General features: G+C 45.9%; 1 protein-coding gene across 1 annotated transcript in view; it reads right to left on the bottom strand.

Annotated features, from left to right (window-relative positions):
• Positions 1-12713: 12713 nt before the first annotated feature.
• The window catches only part of LOC106556490 (ras-related protein Rab-10), a 31243-nt gene continuing 29053 nt past the window's right edge, over positions 12714-14903 (bottom strand). The window contains exons 5-6 of the mRNA XM_087707121.1: positions 14142-14243; positions 12714-13108 (exon numbers count right to left, since the gene is read on the bottom strand). Coding sequence (XP_087563247.1) covers positions 13031-13108; positions 14142-14243 — 180 coding nt within the window. The 3' untranslated portion in view covers positions 12714-13030. The remainder of the gene's footprint in view (positions 13109-14141; positions 14244-14903) is intronic.

The following is a 14903-nucleotide window of genomic DNA, read 5'->3' as shown; positions in this document are numbered from 1 at the left end:
TTACCATCTATACCTGCTCCATTCCAGATTCTAAAAGGCAGACGTGACATTCCGCATCAGCATTGGGACAAGATGAAATGATGCAGAACAACAGCTGATATAAGAGAGGATTAAATCACTCTCCTTTCCCACAAAGGGAAGTCCCAATAAAAGCAGTTTGCATACTTTTAAAAAGTGGGAGAAAAGCAACTTTCACGTGGTGAAGTGGGTAGGTGAGCTAAGCTATAGACAAAGGTTAAAAACTAAAAAAGAAAGCCCTAGATATTTCTTATAACAAGTGCTCTGTATTCCACAACCTTGCAAAGTTTAAGGTAAGGCAATGATGTAATTGAAAACTATTCCAGTTTTGCAAATGTGATAGAATAAATGCAGTAAATGTTACCAGAGGAATGAAACAAAACAATGATTATTCAATATATACAAATAATTGTGTTAGAACAATATTCCTTTGAACTAAGCAACATTATAACTTTGTTAAAGACTAAGTAAATAAGTACCAAGTAGAGCTAGCAAGAAAATATTATAATCCTGGATAATCTCTTCAGAGTAGTATCCTTAAAAGACATGCAAATTAAAATGAAATTTCTCTTCAGAATACATATCCATTTTTAGTTAGAAAACGTATATGATTTTAATTCTGATTACTACATATGCTATGTTTCAGGTAATGTTCTGTTGCAAATAACAAGTACATTTCAATGTAGTAATGATAATTACAAGGGTCAAAAGCTAGGGTCACTATTTTTAGATTACAAAAATCTAGCTAATCACAGGATGGCAGAGACATTAGAAAGAACTAATACTTAACTGTTAAAATGGACATCTAGATTTTTACAACTAACATATGGTAGCCCTGTTTTTAAAATTATCACACAGACACACACCTTTTTGCGGTTTCTTAAACCAAATGCATTTTTAACCTCAGAATCGCATGGCAGTAGTGGAGGGCAACCATCTAATCTCAGAAAAAGACATGGCTACTTTCAAAAGTTGCAGACAGGTGTCACATTCATGTCACTGTACTTTTATTTTTAGTTCTAAAGCATACTAGAGTCCATATTATAGAACATTAAACTTTAATATTATAGAACATTTTCTTGTAATTGAAGATGGAATTGAATCTCTGCAGTTTAGACAATTCATATATGTAACGGGGGGGAGGGAACATTTTTGGTTAAAACTATTGCTTTGGAGGAATGTGTGTACTGCTTCAGGTAAACAACGAGATATGACCCTAGAATGTTAGCACTTGTAGCAATTGTGGCAGATAGCCATAACTTAAAATAGATGTACTTATTTTATGTATTGACAGTTTGGTGTTTTCTGCTTTGTTTTTTGCATTCAGTTCTAAGGCAGAATAGCAAACATTGTTGTTCCTTACTCAGTTCAAGACATGCTACACCCCAAAAGCTAGTCAATTCAGACCAAATATAAACCATGCCCAAGAGACCCTTTGCCAAGCTGGTATTTCAGCTGCAGCCTTAATTAGACCAGGATGCTCTCAATATGGTTATACATACCTTTCTCATCTTGTGTCTGGATTATTGCAATTAACTTGAGAGCTGAGGTGGTGCAGTGGTTAAATGCAGCACTGCAGGCTACTTCAGCTGACTGCAGTTCTGCAGTTTGGCTGTTCAAATCTCACCGGCTCAAGGTTGACTCATCCTTCCATCCTTCCGAGGTGGGTGAAATAAGGACCCAGACTGTGGGGGCGATATGCTGACTCTGTAAACCGCTTAGAGAGAGCTGAAAGCACTATGAAGCGGTATATAAGTCTAACTGCTATTGCTATTGCTATTGCTAACTTGGGGAAGGGGAGTTGCTCTGACGACCACTCTACAATTTCAGCTAATGTATAATGCAACAGCCTGTGTGCTTACTGTGCAATATGGTATTGTCTAATAACATCACAATTATGGAAGCTACTTAGTGCTTGTTTCCAAGTACAATTCAATATGCTGGCTGTTGTCAGTAAATCTACAGGACACAGGCCTTTTGGAGACTAGCTGTTCTAAGTAAATTCTGCCCAACTAACCCAGGTGACTAGGGAGTCCTTGCCTGAAGGTCCTTTTTATCAAAAGGTATGACTGGGGGAGGGGTGGTGTTGGTGGGTGATTTCCTTATTCTTACTCTGAGGCACAAAGAGTGCTCTCCTCCAAGGCCATCCAAAGAATAGTTACAATTTTAGTGATTAAGTAGGCCTGTGATGGCGAACCTATGGCACACGTGCCACAGGAGGCACTCGGAGCCATATCTGTCGGCATGCGAGTCGTCACCTCAAACGTGCATGCACGTGCCGGCCAGGTAATTTTTGGCCTTCCGGAGGAGGCTGTTTTCACTCTCCCCAGGCTCCAGGAAAGCCTCCGGAGCCTGGGGAGGGCGAAAAATGATCCATTTCTGGCTTCCGGAGTGGGACCAGGGGAAGCCGTTTTCGCCTTCTGCGTGCTTCAGGAAAGCCTTTGGAGCCTGGGGAGGGCTAAAAATGGACCCAATGGGCCAACCCAGGCTCCGGAGGCTTTCCTGGAGCCTGGGGAGGGCAAAAACAGCCTCCCCCACCATCCCGGAGGAAATACCAAGCTCAGCTTGGAGGTGAGCAGTGCAGCACACATGGGGAGTGGGGTGTGTGTGTGCATGCAATTGCATCTGAGGGACACACTTTGCATTATGGGTGCCAGCACGTACACGCTATTGCATGCACCCTCACATTTCTGGCATCCAACAACAAAAAGGTTATCCATCACTGAAGTAGGCCATCATTATTTGGTATTTCTTTAAGGTTTTACAGAGAATCCTCGACTTACAATTGTAAGTCATTGTGGTCATAAATCAATGTACTCATGTGACCCAAAGTAATTTTCCAGACTTTTTTGTGGTGGTCCATAAGTGAACACCACAATTGTTAAGTTAATCCATTCACTTGAATGGGCTTTTTTTGCTTGTAACCAACAAAAAGTGCCAGAAACTGGGAAAAAATATTTCAAATCATAGTCATGTAATTGTAGAACACCATGGCATGTTGTAAAGATGACCCCCCCCCCCAAAAAAATGCAGTCAAGGGACTAGGATGGCAGCCTGTCCATTTATGACGGCCCAGGGTTGTTATCAGTCCATGAAAAATCCATTCTGTGGCTATCATAACTTCAAATAGTAAAATGACTTGATTGTTAAGTGAGAACTACTTGTAATTGCTTTTTTTACCCATTGTTCACTATATTGTTTCAATTGGATACTAAGCCAAGAGTCCCTGGAGTTACACAATTTATATATCTTAGTTAATTAATACATAGTAATTAATACATAGTACAATATTTTTAAAAAAATGATTTATATCCCATATTTTTATTATTTTTATAAATAACTCAAAGCAGGTTATATACCTAAAAATCCTTCTCCCTCCTATTTTCTCCACAATAGCAATAACTCTTTGTAGTTGGCTTAACTGATAGAGAGTGACTGGCATAAAATCACCCAGCCAACTTTCATGCCTTTCATGACTACCTGGACCCCTTCCAGTCCGGCTTCAGACCTGGTTACAGCACAGAAACCGCTTTGGTCGCATTGACCGATGATCTCTGGAGAGCCAGGGATGGAGGCCACGCCTCCATCTTGGTTCTCCTTGACCTCTCGGCGGCTTTCGATACCATCGACCATGGTATCCTTCTGCGACGACTGCGGGAGGTGGGGGTGGGAGGCACTGTTTTGCAGTGGTTCTCCTCCTACCTCTCAGACAGGTCGCAGTCGGTGTTGGTCGGGGGACAGAGATCGACCATGAGGCCCCTAACATATGGGGTGCCGCAGGGGTCGGTCCTGTCCCCCGTACTATTTAACATCTACATGAAACCGCTGGGCGAGATCATTCGGAGGCACGGGATAAGATACCACCAATATGCGGACGATACGCAGCTGTATCTGTCCGCCCCGTGCCAACTCAATGAAGCGGTGGACGTGATGAACCAGGGACTTGAAGCTGTTAGGGACTGGATGAGGGCTAACAAGCTTGTACTCAACCCAGAAAAGACCGAGTGGCTGTTGTGTTTCCCTCCCAAAAATTTGGTTGGTGTTCCATCGCTCAGGCTGGGGGGCCAAATTTTACACCCCTCAGAGAGGGTTCGCAACTTGGGAGTCCTCCTGGATCCGCAGCTGACCTTTGATTACCACCTGTCGGCTGTGACCAGGGGGGCATTTGCCCAGGTTCGCCTGGTGCGCCAGTTGCGACCCTACCTGAACCGGGAGGCTCTCACAACACTCACTCGCGCCCTCGTGACCTCTAGACTGGAATACTGCAATGTGCTCTACATGGGGCTGCCCTTGAAGAGCATCCGGCGGCTTCAGCTAGTCCAGAATGCGGCCGCGCGAGTGATTGTGGGTGCACCTCGGTTCGCCCACATAACACCTATCCTCTGCGAGCTGCACTGGCTACCTGTTGATCTCCATGTGCGCTTCAAGGTGCTTCTTACTACCTACAAAGCCCTTGTGGATCTGTGTACTTGGGAGACCGCCTCCTGCCAATCACCTCCTCTCGACCCATAAGATCTCACAGATTAGGCCTCCTCCGAGTGCCATCTGCCAGCCAGTGCCGGCTGGCAGCTATGCGGAGGAGAGCCTTTTCAGTAGCAGCTCCGACCCTCTGGAACGATCTCCCCGTGGAGATTCGTACCCTCACCACCCTTCAGACCTTCCGCACAGCCCTCAAGATCTGGCTATCCCGCCAGGCCTGGGGGTAAGACCATAGTCCGCCCCCACCCGAATGTTGTATGAATGTTGCTTGGTTTTAATTATATATTGTGTTTTTATGTTATTGTATGTCTTCCCCTCCCATACAAGTTGTTAGCCGCCCTGAGTCCCCTCAGGGAAAAGGGCGGCCTATAAATAAACTCAACTGAACTGAACTGAACTAAGGAGAAACTAGAACTCAAAGTCTCCCGTTTTCTAGTCTTGTGCCTTTACCTTTAGATTCTCTATGGTAAAATACATAAATATGTTCTCTCTTTCGGTATTATGACTACTTTGAAAAAATGACATGGGGAGGAACTGATGCTCACTTCTAGTATTCTCTCAAGCGTTAGGATAAGTGACTGGTTACCAATGGGAATGTCACAGATGTTCTTTTGTTCAGTAAAGTAAGTTATGTCTGACAGAAAATATACCTTGTTCAGTGTGACAACATCTCAAGCCTGCCTTGCTGACACTGTCTCCCAAAGGAAATGCAGAAAAAGGTTTCTGAATTAAAGAAGTCAGGCATATTAGGTAGATCTTTAAAAATACGATTTTGATAACTGTAGTCATAGAACTATGAATGAGAACTGCCTACACTTAAAAAGTAATTTCAGGCGCTTAAGGTTAAAAAAAAGCATGCTGGCTGGGGAATTCTGGGAGTGAAAGTCCACACATCTTAACGTTGCTGAAGTTGAGAAACACTGCCCTAGGGTATTGAAACAGACTGTATTGCAGCTAAACCTCAAAAGAGAGCCAGTCATGGGGAAACTTTGAAGGAACAGATAGGACTCTAGGGTTTTCATGAAAGATGTCAGAATTGGCTAAGACAGCAATCCATATGGATACCACAGCTTATGGAAACCAGGAGAACAACTTGTAAATGTGATGAGTCCCCCTTCCTGTCTTAAAAAGTATTGACATGTTGATACAGGTGAAAACTATTCTTCACGTCGCTTGCTCCCAGAATACCTACAATTTTAATTAGATTTGGAAATCATAGTTAATGTTAGACAGGTATCATATGTTCTGATTTCTTGTTCTTACCAACTCCTAGGTATTTAGATTCTAACACCAATTCAAGTTTGCAGATAGTCTTTAAAGGCAGCTTTATACAGAATGCTTGTTTGATCGTTTTTTACATTTTTGAACTGTCCATCTCCCTCAGAGAGGAACTCTCGGCAGCATACAATAAAATGTTAAAATATAAAAATAGTATACAGAAATTACAGATTTAGGAGGAGGCAAGGAGGATTACACACTCTTAAAGTTAGTTAAAAAGCTGAAGGCAGGGTTCTCCGAGTACCAGCGAGCTCCATGGCTGTGTGCTCCTCTGAATTCTCCACACGACCCCAGAGCCATGTTTGGGCTCCTTTTCAGAAGGGCAGGAGTGAGGGAGCCTGCCTCACCTCAGCAGGGAGAATATTTGACAGGGCAGGGGCAACAGCAGAGACAGCTGTCTTTCTAGATCCCACTAATCAGAGTTCTTTAACTGACAGGATCTGCACCGTATTTTTCCTGCCTGATCAAGTGGAATGGGCTGATGTAATGGGACAAAGAGGGTTCTGCAGGTAGCCTGGCCCCATGCTATCTAGGGGGTCACATCAATACCTTGAATTGGACTTGGAAGCAATAATAATAGTTTAGCCTGGATAGGACAAATAGTTGGCCCTCAGCTTGCCATTGAAGCCATGAGAACCCTGGATGGCAAAAGTTCCTCAAAATATGCAATCCTTCAAATATACAACCCCATCAAACACCTGATCTAAGCCTTTTAAGCATTGTTGTTTGTGACAAGAAGCCTTGTGATGTTCCTTCTAGAGCTCTATAGTCTCTGTGAGGTAAGAAGGTAGGAGTGAAAGGTAAATGTGACTATCATACTGACTTTTCCCAGCACATAGAGATTCATTACAACTTGGGGCACAAGATGGAACCTCACTGCACTTTTTAGCTGATAATCATGAAGTGGAACAGGAATTTTCTAGCACAAACCTTCTGAGACTTTTCTCCCATGAAGGAATCTGCAACATTATACCTGACCTATTTAACTTTTCTGTAAAGCATGTTAAAGTGGAAATGGCCTTCACTACGAAACATTGATTTGATCTCAAGATATGATTGTTTCCCAATGTTTCTGCATGGAACTCAAATCCTCAAATGGCCTCAACTTCTGGTGGTTGGTATAAAATGTTTTATATATGGCATTATTTACATAGAAATAAATTTACCTTCCTAACTTCCCAATAGCATTTTTATGCCAGCTATGATAACCTTCCCCATACAGGGTAGTAATAAAATTATTCCTGAGCAAAGTGGAACTGAAAGTGACTTATGTTATAAATGCTTCCTGAGCATTTGAACTTAACAATGATTTATGTGGGAGCCTGAGGTTTCTTGCTGCCTTGATAATGGGATAAGAAATAGGTAATAGATTTTCATCTATTCTTTTCACTTGCTTTATCTGGTTCTTTAAAAAGATCTAATAATTTTTAAGTCCATGAAAGATGCAATATCAAAGCTACCCTAATGTGAGGATATCAAAGCTATCCTAATGTTAATTCTCAAAAAGGGAGGTAAATAGCTATATGCAGGGGCTTTTTTTTTCTTTTTAAAGATCCATAAGGAAGATTTGGAGGTAACACTCTATTTTATATTAGACAAGATAGGCTGGTAACAGGGATAATTTAATTCAGAGTTCCCCAATATTTCCAGCACCTGTGGGCACCCGTCGCTTGGGCAAATGGAGTACAGGCACTTTTCATTGCTCATACATCTCCGCGTCTTACTCGCCGCCCGCCCCTGCATGATAGAACTGGACACTGGCTCAGCTCGCTCGCTCATGTCCTGGGACACTCTCCACGCCTTGCTGCTGCATCTCCAGCCGAGCCAGCTGTCGCCTGCCACTTGTCATCTGAGGGACTACCAGGGCAACCCTATCCCCATCCAGGGTTGTGGGACATTCCCTGTCCAGTATGGATAGTTTAAGGGTTCCTTGCCCCTTGTGGTAGTCCGCAATGTTCCCTCTAATTTTTTTTCAGTGTGAGCAGAAAAGTATAGTGTTTGAGCGGCATATTTTCATGCTGAGCACCTGAATTTTTTTCACAGATGTCACCTAAGACAACAACAAAATCAGTATTATTTGAAACTCAAAGTTATGTTTATTCAAGGTACCCGCATAATTAAAAGTGTTATATAATATCAGTATCACTTAACAACGCTCCTGCTTAGTAACCAAAATGTTGGCTCAGAAACTCTGGCATTTGAAGCACGCAAGTGTTAAGTTACAAGACCCTTGCACCCCTAACCCTTTAGGGAAAAAAAAACCCAGGGGTCTTCAAATGTGACAGCTTTAAGACTTGTGGACTTCAACTCCCAGAATTCCCTGAGGGGAATTATATATTTGGACTGTTTCATAGTTACATTAGAGAACTACATTGTTAGAACTTAGCCCAAAAGATACCTTTTATCTGACAATCCAAATAGAGTAAACCTGCTATTATCCCAGAGCACTAATGTCATTTGTCCCAATCTGTTTTACGAGTCTGTATTAAAATAGATAGAAATATTTTCACTAAATTTTATAGATCTATATTTCAGGAACCTATCAGAAGTTAGGGCAAGATAAGAGTGGAAGAATGAATTTTGTTGCAGGTCATGGGGATTTTTTCAGCATCTTAAAAGTGGAGTGTATGTGCATTGAACTAGCAATACCCATTTAATAACAAAAGGAAATGGCTGGATTAAATTTGGTAAAGTTGCAAGCGAGCTGTAAAAAGCTTGTGGTTTTTAAAATCATAGAATCAGAAGGGATACTGGAGGTCTTCTAGTCCAGCCCCTTGTCCAAGGCAGGAGTCTTTATATCATCTGAGACAAATGGCCGTCCAGTCTTTTGAAAACCTGTAGCAAATGAATTAAGATTCCATTGATTTTAATTGTTCTTACTGTCAGATTTCTCCTTATTTCCAGCTGAAGTCTCCTTCTGACAAGTTTCCATTGCTTCTTGTCCTGTCCTCAGGTGCTATTGCTGCCGCCTCCTCCTCCTCCTCCAACAGCACCAACACATTTGCTGCCCAGCGCTGCGGCTGAGGTGAAGCCGCCAAAGCTCCCGCTGGCGCCCCCGCAGCATTGGGCGGAAATCCGGCAGTGCTGTTGGAGGAGGAGGAGGCAAACCAGCCTGCCACCGCCGGCCACCGCCAGCCCCGCCGCTCTTCCCGCCCCCTTCCCAGCCCCACACAGTCCAGCGGTCGCAGCAGAAACAGCCCTGGGTCTCCGCTGCCGCTCCCCACATTTTCTGGATGGGGTCTCGCAGGAAGGAATCCCCTCTCCAAGGGATCCCCATCCAGAAAATGCGGGGAGCGGCAGCGGAGACCCAGGGCTGTTTCTGCTGCGACCGCTGGACTGTGGGGCTGGGAAGGGGGCGGGAAGAGCGGCGGAGCTGGCGGTGGCCAGTGGTGGCAGGCTGGTTCGCCTCCTCCTCCTCCAACAGCACTGCCGGATCCAGTTGTAGCCGCCTGCAAAGGACTTCCACACGTTTCCTTTACAGAAATCTCTGCGCGGCAGATAGAAACTGCTGCGCGGGATTTTCTTGCAACATGCGCGGCCGCGCAGCCGCGCACCTTAGAGGGAACAGTAGTAGTACACAGCCTCCTCGCTTCCCTTCTGGGGCTTGACTGGTTCAGGGCTTTTGGCCTCCCTATTGCTGGCATTAACTCCCTACGCCTTGCCTCCTCCCTAGATTCCCTCCTCTCTGATTTTGCTGATGTCTTCTCGGATGCCCTGGGTTGCTACAAGGGCACCCATATTTCCCTAAATTTGGACCCTATGGTGGCGCCCATCTGCCTTAAGGCACGACAGGTTCCCTTTGCCCTCCGGGCTCAGGTTGACGCGGAGCTGGATAAGTTGATAGCACAGGGCATCTTAGAGCCCGTGGATCACTCCCCTTGGGAAACCCCCACCGTGTTGCCTTTGAAGTCTGACGGATCCCTGAGGATCTGCGTGGACTATAAGGCAACCATCAATAAGGCCCTACAAGCTCACCCCTATCTGGTGCCAGTCATGCAAGACGTGTTGCACTCCTTGGGCCAGGGCAAACTTTTTGTGAAGTTGGACCTGGCCCAAGCGTACCAGCAGCTGCCCATCGACGAGGCCTCTGCTGTTGCACAGACCATAGTGACACACCGTGGTGCCTTCCAGTGCCGCTGACTACAATTCGGCATCACCATGGCTCCTGGCATTTTTCAGGGATTTATGGAGTGGTTGCTCCATGGCATTCCAGGGGTTGCCCCTTATTTTGACGATGTCAATCAGGACTCGTCAAAACTCTCCGGGCAGTGCTGACATGTTTCAGGGACACTGGCCTCCACTTAAAGCGCTCTAAGTGTCAGCTGGGCATTCCTTCTGTTGAATTCTTGGGTTATCTCATGGATTCCAGAGGCATCCAACCCACTCCTGCCAAAATTGGCCATTGTCTCCGCCCCCACCCCCTCCTCCAAGGGGGAGCTCCAGGCGTTCCTGGGGTTCCTTAACTTCTATGCATCCTTCATTCCCCACAAGGCTTCCATTACGGAGCCCCTTCACCGCCTCCTGGATTCCTCTGCCCTTGGATTTGGACAGACCGCGAGGCGCATGCACTCGCGGCTGTCAAATCCCTTTTGACAGCTGTCCCCGTGCTCATCCAATATGACGAGCACCTCCCACTCCTCCTGGTCTGCGACGCCTCGCCCTTCGGTGTCGGGGCTATCCTGAGCCATTCGTATCCTGATGGCTCTGAAGCCCCGATCGCCTTTTACTCCCGCACCTTGTCCAAGGCTGAGCGCAATTACAGCCAGCTGGACAAGGAGGCCCTGGCGGCCGTTGCGGGGGTAAAACGTTTCCATCCCTACCTTTACGGCCGCCCCTTCACCCTCCTGACCGACCACAAGCCCCTTCTGGGCATCCTCTCTGGGGACCGGCCCACTCCGCCCACTCTCTGCCCCTGCATGGGCCGGTGGTCTGAGTTCCTTGCCTCCTACTCCTACTCCCTCCTCTACCGCCCCGGCAAGCATATGGGCCATGCGGATGCCCTTAGCCGCTGCCCACTGCCCCTTCCTGTTTCGGATCCTGCTCCTGCCATCTCGGTTGTCTCGTTAACTGACAACCTTGCTCTTCCCCTCTCCGCGTCCGACATCGCCAACGCCTCCAATTCGGACCCCCTCCTCCAGAAAGTCCTGGATGCTGTTCGCCGGAGCTGGACGGCGGACACTCGCTTGGCCAAGTTCTTTCCGTTTTTCCGCCACCGAGACAAACTCTCCATCCTGCAGGACTGCCTGCTCTGGGGCTCCAGGGTCGTTGTCCCTGTGGCCCTCCGCCAGCAAGTGCTCCGCCGCCTTCATGAGGGCCACCCTGGCATAGTGCGAATGAAAGCTCTTGGTTGCAGCTATGTCTGGTAGCCCTCCATGGACCCTGACATTGCTGCCTGGGTCCAGCGGTGCCCGCCGTGCCAAGCCGTCCACCCAGCTCCTCCCTCCACCCCTGCCCGGACTTGGGACACTCCCTCCGCCCCGTGGAGCCACCTCCACCTCGATTTCTTTGGCCCCGTTGACGGCTGCACCTTCCTCCTCGTGGTGGATGCTCTGTCTAAGTGGGTGGACATTTTCCCCATGCAGTCCACCATGTCCGGCGCCACCATCCAAATTCTCGATGCCCTTTTTACCACCTATGGCATCCCGGACGTCATCGTCTCTGACAATGGTCCTCAATTTGCCTCTGCTCCCTTCCACTCCTACATTGCCAGGCTGGGCATTCGCCATGCTTTGGTGGCACCCTACCACCCTGCGGGCAATGGCATGGCTGAGCGCGCCGTGCGCTCGGCCAAGGAGGGACTTGCCCGTCTCTCCCACCTGCCCTGGCCAGCCCGCCTCCGGACGTACCTCCTGGCACAACATACCACCCCCTGCCAGGCCTCCAGCAGGTGTCCAACCAAAGTTCTAAAGGGTCGCCACCTCCGGACAACCCTCAACCACCTGCACCACTCCTTCGCCCCCACCGCCAGCCCTCTCCCCGCGCCACATAGGTCTTTTCTGGTGGGTGAGGGGGTTTTCGCGCAGAATTACTCTGGAGACCGTAGATGGCTGCCGGGGGTAATATTAGAACTAACTGGGCCATGCTCTTACAGGGTCCAGCTCGACGCTGGAAGACTATGGCGGCGCCATATAAACCAGCTGCGCCGCTGAGCACCCGTGGTGCCGCCCCAGCCGGCCACGCCAGTTTCAACATTACCACCACCGCAGCCGGGGCCTGCCTGTCCGTCGGCCGCCCAGCCTGCCCAACCGCGGCCATCTGCAGCTAACCAGTCTCAATCCATGTGCTCTGCTCCGCTGCGCACCACCCGCTGCTGCCCCGGATGGACACCAACCTTCAAATATTTGTGCTTGTCCGGGGGCTGGGCGTTCATCTCTGCTGCGTCACAGCAACAGACCTCCTTCTCCGATGACAATGGACACTCCTCTGCCCAGGCGTTCCCTGCGCGTGCGCAGAAGACATAGGTACTTAAAAGATTACGCATGCGCAATCTGGGGGAAAGGAGTGTTGCATCCTCCCGACGCAGCTGGCAGCGCCCAAAGCAGCTGATTGGCTTTGACGTGGCTGCCGGCTGGTGGGAGAATTGCACGCCGCTGATTGGGTGCTCGCCTGACAGCTGTCAAGTATAAATAGCTGTCAGGCGGGCTAGGTTCTCCGTTCGCGTCCTGTTCCTAAGTTGTACTAGTTCAATAAACGTTGAGTTCTGTTACCTCAGACTGCGAGTCTTTAAAAGGCCTCAGAAGAAGTGTGTGTTGTAAAAGCATTTTTGGAATCTTGGAGAGAGTTGGAGAAATCAGTTGTTGCTCAATCTTTATTTGCAGGTCTTTCTTGGGTGTTAGTCTGTGATTTTGGGTTGCTTTGGAGGCTTTGAAGTGACCATCATTCCTAAGTTCACTCTAGGTTATTTCTTCCTTTTTCTCATTTTATAAAGTATTTAAAAGTGTTCATTAGTAAATATGAATTCAAATATTCACAAAGATGTCATGTTTACCTTTTAGGTTTATTGTATAAATAAGCTATGATGGCCAAAACTCAAAGATAGTTTTTTTTTTTACTCTTCCATTCTGAATAACTTTTATGATTATGATATATAATGTAAATCTAATGTTTGGCTTGGAACAGCAATTACATAAAGTGTCAATGGATAAATAATCTGTTCATTTGTTAGTATCAGTAATAACTGAGTAATAGGTTAGGGATTCGAGGCTTTGATATATACAAGTCACCAATATTAGTTACTTTCTCTTTCTTTGCACAGTCACAATTTGCAGCAAGATCTTGTTTGTAGTTTTTCATTTAGCTCCACCACATCCAAGTTGAGTAATACACAGGAATTCTGATGGGGAAAAAGCCATAGAATTGTGTTCAGATAGTAAAATAAAGAACTACTTTTTTATTCCGTATTTGAAATAAAATTGTTTAAAATAAAATTACTGTTAGTGGAGAAAAGAAATTCAAGTAGCATCCCCTTGTAGTAATGTCTTGGGGGATGCAAAATGCACCACAATAAGTGATGCAGTGGTAAAGTGATGTCATGTGACTGCACTGCTTAGCGACAATAACCCTGCAGTTCCGGTTGCAGTCATAACTCTGGAACCCTGTGGGTCATTAAGCAGAAGTTGGGAGTTTCAGGCAAGCAGGTTCACAGGTGAGAACTGAAGTGAGAACAATGAGCAGGCATGGGATGTTGCAAACAGGCACACTAAAGCGTGGTTGTATGCATGGGTACCATAGGGGGCATCAAGGTGCTGCAGACCAGCACTAGGGAGTATAGGTGGGTGCCACAGAGGGACAGGGCCACTGGAGAGTCCTGAGGAGCATGGGCAGGGACAGAGTGCTGTGGAAGGTGTTACAGAACATAGGCAGACAAAAAAAGCACTGGGAGCAACTTCAGACCGTGGCACGACAAAACCGCGCCCGTCAAAATAGCGGTGATAAAACCGCGTCGCTAAAGCTGCGACGTCATCACTGCGCGTCATCATCGCCGCGATAACAGGCAGGACTGTTTAATAAAAGTTTTAATTAAGTCCTTACAGGATTACCTGTAAGGTAAATAAATAGACAAATATTAATTTCACTTAGTTTGATTGTTCAGTCTATTGAATTGGAAGGAACTGGTTTCAGTACCTTAGTATAATAATCATTGAGAATGGTATTGTTAGTATTGCAAATAGGTAGAGCTATACAGCCAATATACACAAACCTTTTCAAAACTCAAACCTTTCTGGTTCATATTTTGTTTCTTTAAAGCTTTTTTTCTTATTATAATAAAGAATAAAATATACAAAGGTAGCGAACAGATCTCTTACCTTGAACAGTCTCTTTTAATTCATATGAAATGGTATAAGAAAAAAATTCAATTTGCTTACCTTGTTCAATATTTCTTCAGCTAGAACTAAAAATGCATTTTCAATATTTATATTATCCTTTGCACTGGTCTCAAAGAAAGGTATTCCATATTCCCAAGCAAGCTGGAATGCAAAATAAAGGGGGGAATAAGGGAATACTTTGCTTTAAAATATAATTCTTAGAAAAATTAACTCAAAAAATGGCTCGCACATTGTAAATATAAACTAATTCCCATGGTGAAGTCGAGGACCATCTGACTACACATATTTGTTCCTTTATTTACTGAATTAACATTTTAAACTAAAACTTATAATGCGATATTTAAGTAATGATTGAAGGGATGTGCCTTCACTTTCAATTTATCTAGCTTTCTTTAACCTGTGGCAGATACTTCCTTTATTAACTAGGTGTCACTGCCCTTCATTTAATAACCAAGAAAGAAACCACTCAAGTCCATATTTCAGAAATAAGTGTACTTTTACTGGCTACAAACGAAAAGAAGCAAAGCTGAATCTGAATAAAAAGGCGCGAAAGCAATAGATATCAATACAAGATTCAATCCCCTCCCCTTGGTACCCCAGTCCATAGTCCAATCATATTTCACCCAACTGTCAGGTGGGATACATCTTCGAAAATCATCATCAGGATGGAATGCTGGACAGTTGGCCTTGGTGGGAAACTCCCTTCCTTCCACATGCGGAAAGAGATGGTGAGAATAACTCCCTAATTAAACAGTCCTCCAGTACAGAATGATTCCCTGCCCAAATACCATGCCCCCCTCC

Source organism: Thamnophis sirtalis, unplaced genomic scaffold (genome assembly GCF_051295495.1).
Source record: "Thamnophis sirtalis isolate CommonGarterSnake01/CBP01778 unplaced genomic scaffold, rThaSir2_p1.2 scaffold_2, whole genome shotgun sequence".
Classification (NCBI taxonomy): domain Eukaryota; kingdom Metazoa; phylum Chordata; class Lepidosauria; order Squamata; family Natricidae; genus Thamnophis; species Thamnophis sirtalis.
Note: the sequence above shows the minus strand (reverse complement) of the source record. Positions and strands in the feature narration are given on the sequence as shown.